At 42.7% G+C, this 14,212-nt stretch overlaps 2 protein-coding genes across 3 annotated transcripts; one reads left to right on the forward strand and one right to left on the reverse strand.

The window, feature by feature from the left end:
• Positions 1 to 636: 636 nt before the first annotated feature.
• tcta (T cell leukemia translocation altered) lies at positions 637 to 1,887 on the reverse strand. Its single transcript, XM_061833391.1, has 3 exons — positions 1,495 to 1,887; positions 1,360 to 1,411; positions 637 to 1,282 (listed from the first exon to the last, which is right to left on the reverse strand). Exons 1-3 carry the CDS (start codon positions 1,703 to 1,705, stop codon positions 1,240 to 1,242), a joined length of 306 nt encoding a protein of 101 aa, XP_061689375.1. The 5' UTR covers positions 1,706 to 1,887; the 3' UTR covers positions 637 to 1,239.
• Positions 1,888 to 2,402: 515 nt separating this feature from the next.
• On the forward strand, positions 2,403 to 12,963 carry mon1bb (MON1 secretory trafficking family member Bb). Of its 2 annotated transcripts, none has more exons than XM_061833561.1 (6): positions 2,403 to 2,769; positions 6,800 to 6,888; positions 7,053 to 7,580; positions 7,841 to 8,633; positions 9,788 to 9,935; positions 11,704 to 12,963. In XM_061833561.1, exons 2-6 carry the CDS (start codon positions 6,816 to 6,818, stop codon positions 11,929 to 11,931), a joined length of 1,770 nt encoding a protein of 589 aa, XP_061689545.1. In that variant the 5' UTR covers positions 2,403 to 2,769; positions 6,800 to 6,815; the 3' UTR covers positions 11,932 to 12,963. The 2 variants fall into 2 exon arrangements, with proteins under 2 accessions (XP_061689545.1, XP_061689544.1); XM_061833560.1 differs by having other exon boundaries at positions 2,411 to 2,769; positions 7,050 to 7,580.
• The last annotated feature ends 1,249 nt before the right edge of the window (positions 12,964 to 14,212 follow it).

Consider the following 14,212-nt stretch of genomic DNA (forward strand, 5'->3'; position numbering starts at 1 on the left):
ATCCTGCTAGGTTACAATTAGCCCGCTTGATTCATTTTCCAGAGCCTAAAACACAGTTGACGAAGTGTCTACGATGGATTAAGGCTTGAGGAAGAGCGCACGTACAACTAAGTATGGACAATATCAACAAACACAAGGCTGTATGTTCCAAGGTAAGTGAGGGAGAATGTGATTTCATTATCATCAGTGCTTTGTACACTGCAGGAGAACAACGTTCACTTTGTTAGTGTATCACTGACCTGCTGAATGAAGTGTGTCATGTTTTATGCCCAAGAGTTGGGTTAGGGATACATAAATGCGCCATGTCATGCAAGAGAAATGTCTATTTGCCTATTTGGATCACATCTGACTTTTGAGACAGAGCACTAGCTTCCATTACGAACCAAGTCAAATGAATACACCCGCTCGCATATAAAGACTACAATCAACGTGATCTTTCCAAGTAAAAAGTACTCACCCTGCTTTACATGCGCAGTACCATTGCACTATTTTATCCTGTTGGATTTCAATCAGAAGTTTGAGAGGCGTCAAACTTTTTTTTTTTTGCATCGATCGCCAACATTTCGCTGTTACTCTGACATTGCGTCCTGCTCCATCCAAAATCTTAAATCCGTGTACATATCCTTGCGTGAAATAGTAGAGGCCTTTCTGTAGAACTCTCTTGGACAAGTCTGGCGCATTTGGCAGAAAACATACCCCAATATTATTTGGAATACGCGATAGAGAATCGACTTCAAACATGTTCTGCTCGTGTTCGAGTCGCTGTTTTGGAAGCTTGTGGGATGTGGGGCGGAGCTTAAGATCGCCATTGGAAAGGTCCAATATTGAGTGCTTTTTAAGGCAGACCTGGCCATTCTTCGGCCCGTGGGTCACATCCGGCCTATGGTTGACCTTGTCTACAATAGTTAATTTTATAAGAGCGAGAGTATTAAATTACCGAGTTTGTTGCACATTTGGAGGCAAATGCGACACAAAAAGGTAAGCGAGGTCAGTCTCACTGCTGGACTTCTTTCCCTCTTCCCTCAAAGAAGAGAACTTTTCCACACCAACTTTGATTCTAGGCATTGCGTCTCATAAAAATAACCAGGCACAATATTTATAATCCATTGTGTATTTACACTCATTTTCCAGTGAACTGTACAGTTTCAATGAACTGGTGACTCTTTAAAAAACAAAAATCTGAATTTGAAGATGCATTCATAGTCCCTGGGAGTTCCTAGTAATCCAAATCGATGTCAGCTAATCCCTATGAGACTTGAATGGTTCCCCCGCCGTGTTCCCCCTGCAACAATGACAGAATAACATGATGCAACACAAACACGGACTCACACACAAAACAGCGTTTACTGGTTTACCTACCATCTGCCCAGGCCAGGCGTTGTGTCGGGTGTCCCCCCGTTCTGCCCGCTCCCTGAACGCCACAGCAATCATCCACCGCTCCGTTAGCAACTGGGTAGCAAACAAGGAGGAGAAAAAGAAAAAAAAAATACTCACCCTGTCGGTAATACATATCGTTCACCGTGTTCCCGTAAACCCTCCATGCGAAGTGAATAGCTAGGAGACTGAAAATTAACCAGCTGAGGAGGATTTTGAATATGGACACTCTCATGTCGTTGGCGAGCCAGTCCTCCACGAATTCGGACAGAAACGACAAGCAGCCGTCAGCGACACGGGAAACAAACTCAAAGTCCCAAGGCTCTTCCATGATGCCCGCTTACTTTCCACCTTTTGACGAATAAACAGAGAAAGTCCTTTTGTAAAACATCGCTCGATGGGTTACGGGTAGTCCAACAATCCGAGCCAGTTCGCCGGAACCAAGCAAGCTACGCTAAACTCGCTTCGCAAGTGTGGTTGAGGGATACGAAGTTACCGCACCGCCTTTTTCTTTTCAACAATCTTTATTGACAATATTAAATTTACAATAACGCGCAATAATACACCCATTAATCGTCATTAATAAATAAAATAATACTGCAAAAGAGACATGCTCATCTAAACCAAAAACATTTAATGATGATCATAATATAACGTTGAGAGTACTTGAAAATGTTTTCAATGACTAAATTTGGATTACTGAATATGGAAATTTACAAGAATATATATTCAATTTATCACAAAGACTATTTTTTGCTGTAGTTATTGAAAATTGTTTTTCATTGACGAGTGAAATTAGAGTATATAATATTAATAATCCATAAACCGAAGTAAAATTTTCCAGAATTTGTTGGTACTGCACAGGGACATTGCCAGAATAAATGCATCAGTGTTTCAGCAGACATTTAACAAAATGAACAATCAACACGAACGTCTTCCTAGTGCGACTCCTCTCCTGTTTTGCATATGCAACGTGACGTATTTTAGGTTGCGTATTTCCGCTGGTCGGATTGGTGCATTGGAAGTTACGTATTTTACGTAGTACATTCGCAACGGAAACGAAAAGCATAGTTAGACTATAATCTTTGCACATTACTATTACAAATTTATGCCTCCTCGGTCTTGTAAATAAAAAGCATCGTTTGGATGTTTCGAAAGAAGAATTTGCTATTGCCGCCGTTTTAAATGAACTATGGGGTTGGGGCAGTCCGTCGCAACGAATGTGCCGATTGGCTAAATGAGCATTGACGTCACTAAATCCGGATGTATCTCGCGAAGTGAGAGTCGCGTTTGTTTTCCTAACACTGACGGGCCGGCTCGTAATGGGAGGCTGGCGACCAACCAGAGACTTCATGTAGCAATTTAGGAATCCAGCTTTCTTCTCTACGCTATATCGTAAGTTCAACTCGAATTTGTGATTCAAATTGGAGCTCCCTGTTGAAACGAATTTTCAAATGGGACCTTATTCTGTCAACTGTGAGTTAGTGTCGCCTGCTAGCAGGTTACGCTAGCATCAACATTTACTTAATCCAATACATGCTAAGAATTGAAAATAACCCTTCACCATGGGGTGTAAGCCAACGCTACAACCATACATTACTAACGAAACGTTAACCTCTGGGCGACCAGTATGTCGCAGTTGAATACTCGCCTTTCTGTGTTTTTGGTGGGGTATTAAATAGACATGCATAGATAATTCCACCGTGCACTTTATGTGATAAAACTCTGCCAGCAGCTTTTCTGTTGTCATGTGACAAGACGCTATTATAATTGCAGCCATTCATTCATGCCGCTGTTCAGGAGTCTTGGGATGACTATTATGACACGGCCGCAAGTTATAATCAACTCGTCAAGCGACATACTGTATTAAAAAATCTCGTGAGCCTTAGCATTAGATTTAACTCAAGATGTGGCCCGTTGCGTTTTAGTTTTTTTTTTTTTTTTTCGTGTTGTATTTGTGCTGCAGCAGCAGAAATCTACCTCGCAAAGAGAAAAAGTGTGATGAATACCATAGAACACCGGACGGAACTCACAGGAAAGCATCTAGTTCCACAGTATAGGCTGTTTTCGACTGACGTCACACACCTTCAGGTTGAGAATGCGGTTGCCATTTTGGTTTGGTGAATTTGCATAAACAAACCGTAACTAAGCAGGAATCATGTCAGAAAGGCGTACGAATGGGGGAGCACTGCTATGTTATCGGTTGCTCAAACGAAAGTGGACGTCGTAAAGCTTCTTTCTTTCGACTGCCAGCTGTTATCAAGAATCAGTGTGAGAAAACGGAGCAGTTATCAACCAAACGGCGACAACTGTGGCTGTCTCGTTTTAGCAGAGCTGATCTAGCAGCCAAGTCATTCCCTTATGTCAGCGTTTACTCGGAGCATTTTGTTCTTGGTAATTATTGGATACCTTTTAGAATTTCACACCTACTTAGCAATAACTAAGTTCTGTGAAGGAGAAGTATTCTTTAGGGCCAAGGGCCTACATAATACTCGTGTGTGTGAATGTATCGCATGTCTCCAAAATCTGTATTTTCTGTTTTATTATAGTAAGTTGGCAAAAACGAGTTACCGCACCGCTAGCTGTTTCGTGAGTTGAGTTAAAAATGTAGCTGTCGAGAAAGAGGTGCTGGCTCCCCTTGGGACTCGTTCCGGTCAAACCTCTCTCTCCCTCTCGTTAACAAAAACGAAACTAATAATTTGCACCTCTTTCATTGTTATAATCAACATAATTTAACACAACACTGACTGTAATCACGCGGTACATATTAAAATTGCATTGTGCAGTACACTAACCTTAGCAGTGTGGAGACACTGGTTTCTTACAATGGATACCACCGGATCACGAACCTAGCCATTGGTGAATTGGTTGTAGGTCTCCAGACCTTTGTAATTCTTTAGTTGGTCTATAGCAGGGGTGCTCAATGCGATCGATCGGTCGATCGCGAGGCAGCCTTGGTCGATCGCCGGACGGCATGCCCCCCCAAAAAGAAAAAAAACATCAACCAATGTTCACTCTAAACTGCATGCGCAATTGTGCACCGCTGATGCATTCCGTTCGCAGATATTTTGTGTTCCACGCAAAAAAAAAAAAAATCCAAATTTAAAGTATAACATTCAGTCTGACATTTTGCAATGTGATTCAATGAGTGTGGAATACTGGTTACATCCAATGGCACAATTCATATAAGTACTGTAATAAATGGTTTCTTTTAGGCATCACAACGACCGCTGCTCCACCACACTCTCTTTTCATAGTTTACCTTACACCCGGTCCCCGACCATAATTACAAATGTTACAGTACTTACACAGCCCATCAATGTGTTTTATAATGACAGCGTCCACCACCGCTGCTTTAGTTAGCAACACAGTCTGGGCAGTGTAGAGCAAAGACGAGCTAGACATGATGCTTATGTTTACTTTCGATATTAATGGATAAAGTTAATAAAGAAATGCTGTTGTTTTAAAATGCACTGACTGTCGGAGTATGTGAATAATCAAAGAAAAAGTGGTTAAACTGGACGGGATTCTCTCTTTTTTTTGAGTGGGAAAGGTCATGTCTTAAGCTAAAGTAGAAAGTGCAGGATGCGATGGTGTGTAATTTTAAGATTTACCTTGGCACAGCGTGATCCAGGATGAACGCACAGACAGTACGGTGCACAAAAAGCTAATTTTGTATTTTAAATATAGGAGGCAACATAACATACACCTTAAAACGGTTTGGCAGCATCATCTTCATTATCACCCCAAGTCGTCGGTAGCTCGGGAGAGGCAGGCTGCTTGAAAAGTTGATCTTGGGGTAAAAAGGTCTGAGCATCCCTGGTGTATAGTATAAGCGCTTGTCGAGAAGAGGAGATAGTTGACAATGTCTGGATAGGTTACCGACGCCCACATTTGTGTGCTCCATTTGTGTTTCTCCAAGGCATACGGGTCGATATTCTTGTCGTAACGGTTTCTTGAAACAACATCTAATGAGCCCCGATAACTTTCCAAAGTCTTTTTAGCCATCATGCATCACTTTTAACAGTCGTACGAACATTTGCTAAGTCCAGTCTGTATGCAAAAGTGATAGAGTGAACAGAGAGTAAACCCATCCAACATGGCCAGTTGCCCCGGATGTAGGCACGTGGTCGAAAACAGTCTATTGATCCATTTTGCATAGAATTTGACCTCACTGATGGTGTGGGCGATCTGGAGCCTATTTCAGATGACGTTTGGCGAGTGACCTCCTTAGATTAATCGCTTGTCATTTGCAGCGACCCGGGATGTGCTGGAGCCCATACAATTAGACTTTAGTTCAGAAAATTTGTTTTTCCACCCTGGACCAGTGGCCAGTCAATTATAGGATCCAGAGTGGCCCTATCCCATCAGACATTGAGTGGGAGAAGCAAGGTCCACCCTAAACTGGTAGTCAGTCCAGCACAGGGACCTGGGTTGGATGGAGGTTATCACAGCTGAGAAGAGAAGGCAAGAGAAACGAGAGCTGCCCTGGATTTATTGCCAGCCAGTTCTGGGGCTCGTGTAGATTAAAAAAGAAAAGAAGAGCATTGACACTCACATGATATGTTATAGACAATTTAGAGTCTTCAATGAACCTAACTTGCGTCTTTTTGGAATGTGGGAGGAAGTCAGAGTACAGGGAGTCCTCTGGTTAAGACGGTCTCGACCCAGGATGTTTCGACTTTACCTCCCCTGTCCGCCATTTTGTCTGGTTAATGCTTTTCTCTGTTTGTGCGCTGGGAGTATCTTTGCATTTTTCGCCCTCCTTTTTAAACATTATTGCCCCAAAGAAGAAAGCTGTGTCTTTTAGCAATGCTTCTGCAACCAAAAGAAAATCCATTACCACGGAAACAAAGCTCAAGATCATTAAAAGATTGGAGAGAGGAGAGACACCAACACCACCAATGCTTCAGTCGGTCGACCGTGGTGACAATTATTAAAGACAAAGCCCGTATTTTAGCGCATGTGAAGGGTTCCGTTCCTCTGTTGGACACAATGATTACAAAACAAGGTTCTTTGATACTTGAGATGGAGAGGATTGAGGACCAGGTTCCTTCACACGAGCTAAGTACAGTCTCCCCTTCTTCTCTCCATCCACCTCTCACCAGTAATGCTAAGTAAATCATCTTGTTTATTTCAATGTATTTGTTTTTAGTACAAAGTATTTTGATGTAAATTTTGATTTTAATGGTGGAATCCGACTTAAGTTGAAACTCGAGTTAAGTCGCTACTGTCGGAACGGATCTGTCGTAGACCGAGGACTCCCTGTACTCAGAGCGAAGCCCATGAAAGCACAGGGTTTACATATAAACTCCCAACAGGAGAGCCTGAGCCAAGATTCAAACCCAAAACCTCTTGCTAACCTTTATGTTACCTTATTGGCAGTTGTTTTATTTTCCGCCCCCCTCCCCTCACATATCTCCAGTGACTGGCATGGTATCATGGAGAATCATCAAGAAGGAGAGACACAGGGAGTCAAGATTTGTCGTCCACTGATAGAAGGCAACACAGCAGGTATCCCGGAAATTCCCCCCATATTTGGGGTTCACTATTCAGAAATTCACATTTTTAAGTTTAGCCTGGGATGTTATTGGAAGTTACAGAGTCGTCACTGCACCATAAAGCTCATTTTATTATGACATGTCCTATTTGTCATTGTGTTGTTATCCCGGCAGCAGACACCCTGGCCACGTCGCTTTCGCTTTTGGGGAATCACATGTTTCCTGATCTAGTGGCTAGGAAGGCCGCCCACGACGAGGAGCAGAAACAAGATGTTCCAGAAGAACTCCCTCAGGACACAGAAGGCTCTCACCCTCCCCCGGCGACCGAGGCGCAAAGTGAGGAGCCTCCTGATGAAGTTGTGGACGGAGCGCAAAGTGACTCTGGAGAGTTTGTTGTCACCGTGCTGGCCAAGGCCAAGCTGGAGGAGCAAGGCTTCGGCGTGAAGGGTCGGTCATCGCCGCTGCTGGAGACGGGCATCCAGGAATCTCCCCCCACCGCTCACGGCACGTCCCACCGTGACGAGGACGTGACGGCGGAAAGCTGGCGGCAGCACAGGAAGCACATTTTTGTGCTGAGCGAAGCCGGAAAGCCCATCTATTCACGATATGGCAGCGAAGAGGCTCTGTCGTCTACAATGGGCGTCATGATGGCACTGGTGTCCTTTGTGCAAAGTGGAGATAATATCATACGTTCCGTCTACTCAGGTGAGTGTCAGGAAAATACACCATTCGCATGATACATTTACATTAGTATAGTTACTTCTGGTGTAACAAAAAAAACGCACACACGAAGTTGACCACTGACAAGAATATCAGTGATGTTATCTACATAGATCCAACTATCGTGACTTTAGTGTTGACTACAAAAATTTCTGAAGTTGTTCACCCCCAAGGCCGATTAGAAGATATCCAGTCTTGACTGTTGAATTGCAGCTAAACGTATGTTTCTCTGGCGCATCCACCAGAGGAGCACACGGTGGTCTTCCTTCAGAAAGGCCCCCTGGTGCTAGTGTGCGTGTCGAGCAGCCGGCAATCGGAGCAGCAGCTGCGCGGGGAGCTCCTCTACGTCTACTACCAGATCATCAGCATGCTCACGCAGGCCAGCATCTCGCGCATCTTCGAGCACAAGAAGAACTACGACCTGAGGCGGCTGCTGGCGGGTTCCGAGAAGATCCTGGACGGCCTCCTCGACCTCGTGGACTCCGACCCCAGCTTCCTGCTGGCAGCCGTGCACTGCTTGCCGCTGGCCTCCTCCCTCAGAGACTCCCTCAGCCAAATCTTGCAGAAGGCCATCACTCCCAACCTGGTCTTCTCCATCCTCATTGCTAAGAACCAGCTGCTGACCGTGGTGCAGGAGAGGGCGGTCATCGAGGACGCACGTTTGGAGCCTGCTGACGTCCACCTGCTGCTCAACCTGATCGGCGCCTCCTCCGCCTTCCAAGCCGGCGAGATCTGGACACCCATTTGCCTGCCGCTCTTTAACCCCGACTGTTACTTCTATGCGTACATCTCTTACTTGGACCCGCCCGAGTGCACCGTGTGCCTCCTGCTGCTCTCCACTGACAAAGAGGCCTTCTACGCCGTGGCCGAGTGCAAGCGGCGCATCGAGGAGGCTATGGTGGCGCAGGGCTCGTTGGCCCTGATCGCCAAGGCGCAGTCGTACAGCGTGAGCCAGGTGGGCGTCGCCGACCTCAGGCACTTCATGTACAAGCCCTTCGACGTGCCCGACAACCACCGCCAGCTCACACAGTTCACCAGGTCTGTTTCTTCTTCTTTCCTGATTTTGTTGTGGCGTGCTTTAGTCCATGTCTTCATTAGGTCTTCAGCTAATCGTAGCGTTGTGGCTGAATTGGAGGCTCGGCCTGCTAACTCTGGCCAGCGAAACTCGGTCTAACTTGAACTGGTCCAAATGCTGCAACGATTAATCCTAATGAAATGGTTGCTAAACCTCTTTAGGAGAGGTGCCTCCATGCAAATTTTAAGCCACCTCGAGCAAAGCTTAATCCTCCTGACCAATCTTTACGAAAGGAAAGAAGACCTGACCCACAACTGCTTTTATTTTATCAAGATGCAAATAATTTCCAGATAAAGTCCGCAATCTCCTGTAATTCCCGCCCTACAGAGCACACCTGGTTATAAGTCTCACCCAGTTCATTTGTAAAGGAAATACCATTTGGTACATACATGCACAGCAGCTGTGTAAAAGCCACAAGTGCCCACATTGAAACCCACATTGAAAAATGAGATATTTACAAAGAAAGACGGTCCACAGAGATTATAACGCTAGCGCCACACTAACAAGGCTAGTTAAAAAAAAAAAAAAACATACTGCTAAAAATCACTGAGACACGGCAGTAACACATTAGGGCAGTGCTAACGGGGCCGGCCTGGTAAAAGTCACTTCCTCGGCACATATATTCCGGTCTCACTCTTACCTTTTCCGCTCGAGTGCCCCCTTGCGACCGTTGGAAAAAATGCACAAATTAGCCGCATCGCCGCATAAACCGCAGGGTTGAAAGTGTATGAAAAAAGTTGCGGCTTATTGGCCGGAAATCACATTAATAGACTTATGTCAGCAATAGTAGCTGTCGTGCGAGGAGTTTGGACAAGGTCAGTTGAACTAATTTGAAATGGTGCAGTTCTCATTCTGTTTCATCTGTCCTTGACCCGATGATGTATTCCGACAAAGGTGAAGAAAAGGTAGCGTAACGGTTAAGGCAATTTGACTTTCTGAAGGGGCGTGTTGTGTGTGGGCGCCATAACTTTCTGATGCCTGAATGGTAACAGGTGCATGCACAATTTAATTCTGTATCTTCTTCTGTCTAATGCAAGAGCATTTAATTGTCTTGCCTGTCCACTTTTGAATGAATCCTCGTGTATGACGCTAACGGGGACTTTGTTGTCGTCAACAGCCCCGAGATGGAAGCCCCGTACCACAACGAGCAGGAGAAAATGAGGCTGCTGGACCTTTACCGTTACATGCACAGCCGCATCCACAGCAGCTCTCGGCCCCTCAAGCTCATCTACCACGTGGCCGAGAGGGAAACTCTGCTAGCGTGGGTGCGTATGCGCTATTTTTGCCCCCTTATTTATTATATTATAATCTCGGTGGTCTACCACTCTTACAGAACATTAAAGTCAAGTCACAATGGAAATGTCAATTGTCGGTTTCCTATACAATACAGCCTCGGTTCTCGACCACAATCCGTTCTGGAAGGCGGTTTGAGAAGTGATTTGTCCGAAAATCAATATATTTCCCATTACAATGAATGGAAAAAGAAATAATGCGCTCCAAGCCTAAAAAAATGAGCTTTTTAAAGCATTTTTTTTTAGCTTTTCCTGATAATAAACTTCATGGTAAGATACATGTATAGTTTAAATACTTTATATAATGGAATAATTTAAGAAATATATTTATTTTTTGCTTAAAATGTACTAGAGCAGGCTAGGCTGGGAGTGTATTGCTGTATCTGTAGCGACTCGGCCCCCAGCCTTGTAAGCTTTTTTTTTTAATTAACAAAAGTGCAGAACAACTTTAAACAAGCAATAATGAGGGGAGAAAAAGCAAAAAAAAAAAAATTCATTTTTACAAAAAGTAACACCTAAAAACATTAACTCGTAACTCGAGTTAACGAAATCTTTGAAACAAAACAAAAATGCAGAAATACTCATGGAACAGAGCAGAATTTTAAAGTTCACAAGACAAAAGCAAAGCAAAACTATCAACTGACTCACCCCCTTTTCACAAAGGATGAAACTAGTGTCACTTGTTTCTGTCGTCTTTTAAGCACATTTCTGAAGTGCCTCATCACAACATCATTAAAGTTCTGCAGCGCTCCGCTACATTCGGCTTTATCGGGGTCATGGAGTTCTACGAAATTACGGATTTTGTTCCATTTGGCACAGATAGCCTTGGTATCAGCACTTGGGACATCCTTCTTGCCTTCAGCCTCATCAGACGACATCTCCTCCTCCAACGTCTTCTTCTGCTCCTCCTGGAGGTGCAGGAGTTCTTTTGTATGTGCTTCCACTTGCCTTCTTTGGAGCCATGATGAGGGTTAATAGTCTACCGGGACACGTCTGCATAACAGATGTTACGTTATACAGAATAACAAAGCGCGTCGCGGGTGGGTCAGCTGGTTGCGCGGCGTGTTATGTTATTTCCGTTTTTTTTTTTTCGGGGGTTCGTTAGAATTCACAATAACAAGGCGCGTCGTGGCCGGGTCACCTGGTCGGGCCGCGCACGTTATATTTAATTTTTTTTTTTTTTGGCAGGGTGGGAATTCACAGCAAAACGCGTAGTGGCTTAGCTGGTAGCTGGCCGCGCGCATTGTCATTTCCGGGTTTTGTTGGGGGCGTTCGAGTACCGATTTTTTTTTTTTTTTTTTTTTTTTTGGTCGGAAAACAGAAGCAAAAAAAATCTCGAAATTTTCATTCGAAAAGGGGGACATTCGAGAACCGAGGCTGTACTGTATTACAAACCAGAATACCATCCAAATTATTTCAATTTTTTTTAGATCAACAAGGTCGTGTTGATTTTTCTCTAATTTCACGAGCATAATCTTCAAAGAGGTTAAGGAAAAGTAGATGTGCAAGATTATAATACTGATTAGTGTTTGATAAAGTTTAACAAAAAGAAACAAGTGTCTTGTGATTGGCTGACTTTTTTTTTTAGTTTACTACAACTAGCAAGTAATCATTGGGCTCTATAATAACAAAGCTGACATTATCTTTATGAAAAAGCTATGGTAGCATCACCATGGCTTTTGAAGCATATATATAAATATTTTTTGAGGTCTGAGGATTGTTTTTTGTCTATTTTGCGCAGGTGACGAGTAAGTTTGAGCTGTACACGTGCTTCAGTCCACTGGTGACCAAAGCGTGCGCCATCACAGTCATCACCAAGCTCCTCCGCTGGATCAAGAAGGAGGAGGAACGCCTCTTTATCAGGTACCCCCCCAAGTACTCCACCACGCCGAACCCCGCCAAGAGCTCGCGGGCGGCCAAGGCGGAGCCGACGGACTCGGCCGACAACGGCTTCCTGTCCCTGCTATGAGGGGACCCGTCAATGGTGACCTTTTTGACACTTGCCAGCAAAGCAAGAGGTAGGACCAACTTTTAATTTTCAGCCGGAGGTGGCGCCGGACAGAGACATTTAAGTGGTTTTACTTAGTTTTATCAAACAATGAATGTATTCCACGGGAGACTTCTTTAACAGGATTATGCAAGTGGAGATGGACAAAGGAGAAACATCCTTGATATGAAACCTCAGAGCCCCAAAAACATTCACCCCACAATTGCTCATAACATCGAATGATGACAATAAGAAACTGTTTTGTTTGTTTGTCTTCAGTTTAGTACAGCGCTTAGAGGACTCGAGAGGGAATTCGGGTCACATAGAATATTATATTGCGAGAATAAAAAGTCATTGTGTTAGCCCAGTTGCATCGTTGTCTCAATCACATTTGGACATTTTCAGAAAACATGATTGAAACACAACAAAAGAGTCCAGTTGCCGTGATTCAACTTTTGCAAATGACCTTGATAACTGACAGAAAGGAAAAAAAAAAATGTTTAGCTAGTACATTGGCACTTATAATGAAAAAAGTTCTACCTTTGTCCTGTTTTTTGCATTTTTTTTTTCCCTCCAAAAGTTGGAATCTTCCAAGAATAAAGGTGTATATTTTTTAGATGAAGTACTATTTTTACAGGATAAAAGACTTTTATTTTTGGGGGATAAAAAGTCGTGTTCCGTCTGGGGGGAAAAAAGTCATTACCTTACCAGTGGTCATATTTTTCCAAGAATAAAGCAATTTCTTTTTTTTTGTAGCTAAAGTTGTTTTCACAGTGAAAAAACTTTATTCCTTTTTTCTTGTAAATTACGACTTCTTTTCCCCCTTATAGATTATAGATTACATTTGTTTTAGTCAAGGAGATCGATGCATTGCTTTAATTTCAAAATTAATCTCATATTAGGAATAATTTGTATCCTCAAAAAACTAAGAATTTTTTCCTCAGAATACGTCACGAAAAATAAATATGACTCTTCACATGTGATTTTTTTTTTTTTTTTTTTTTTTTCCATTTTTTTTTTCCTCTCTGAAAAATATTATTTTCATCCCACAAAACAAATCTTGGAAAATGGCTTTAAAAACTCAAATCATTTAATAAAATCCTACCCCCCCCCATAACAACTATTGAAAAAAATGAACACTATGAGAAAAAAAAAACTTACTTAATCAAGAATCCTTTTTTGCGTTTATAGAATTTTGACTTGGGAAAACAGCTTCTAATATTCTCGTGATATACTTATTTTACAGTGTGGCTTGAATACTCAATCCTTTGTAGTGCAAACGTAAAATATTCCATACAGGAAAAAGTTGTCTGTTACAACTCGGCATATTTAAGTGTTTTCATCAGCAGGACTTGAAACTATTTATCATTGCAATGTGCTTGGGTAGAGAATTCCTGATCTATTTTCTGTCACATCTGGTAAAGGTGCTTTTTTTTAATTGTTTTTTTTTAATACAGCACCTTCATCATTCTTGTCTTGATGTTGTCACTTTAAATCAAGGGTGTCAAACTCATTTTTGTCAGGGGGCACTTTGTAGTTACGGCTTCCCCCAGAGGGCCGTTGCGACTGTGAAATCATAATCATCATAATACACGGAAAATTTCGGAGCTAGTTTTGGAATCAGAAATCGAGGGTCGCGGGTTTTTCAACTATTCATGTTTGGTAACACAAAAATGCTTGTAATTGCCCAACGTTATCATTTCTGATTATGAGTTTTTGAGATTTTGGTACAGATTTTCACAAGAATCAAACAAAAGTTTGTCCTTTGTGGGCCACATAAAATCACGTGACGGGCTGTAGTTGGACCCCGGGCCTCGAGTTTGACACCGGTGCTTTAAAATCGTCTTGAGTCTCTGATCGCATTAAAATTGCACAAGGACGTAAGTGTTAGATGTGCGGAATGAGTTTGTTGTAACAATTTGCAGTTCTACCACCACACAAATAAAAATATCGTTAAATTAATACTAAAACCGTTGTCCCTCTTATTATTGGAACAGGATTTTGTTGAATTACTTTTATGGGGGAGACGCGATGGTCATCTGGAATCGTGCATGTGTGTAGAAACACAGGTGAAGCCACAAGTTGAAATAGTTTGGAAAAACACATTGCATTATTTGTCAAGTCGGTCAATTTAATAATTTTGTTAAATGCCACAATAATGAGAGAATTTTCAAGAGAATTTAATATTTTCTTCAAGGTGAGGATAAGCGGTACAGAAAATTGATGGATACAGGTGCATGCTTTTTGATGGATAGTGTTTTAA

Source organism: Syngnathoides biaculeatus, chromosome 10 (genome assembly GCF_019802595.1).
Source record: "Syngnathoides biaculeatus isolate LvHL_M chromosome 10, ASM1980259v1, whole genome shotgun sequence".
NCBI classification, from domain to species: Eukaryota; Metazoa; Chordata; class Actinopteri; order Syngnathiformes; family Syngnathidae; genus Syngnathoides; species Syngnathoides biaculeatus.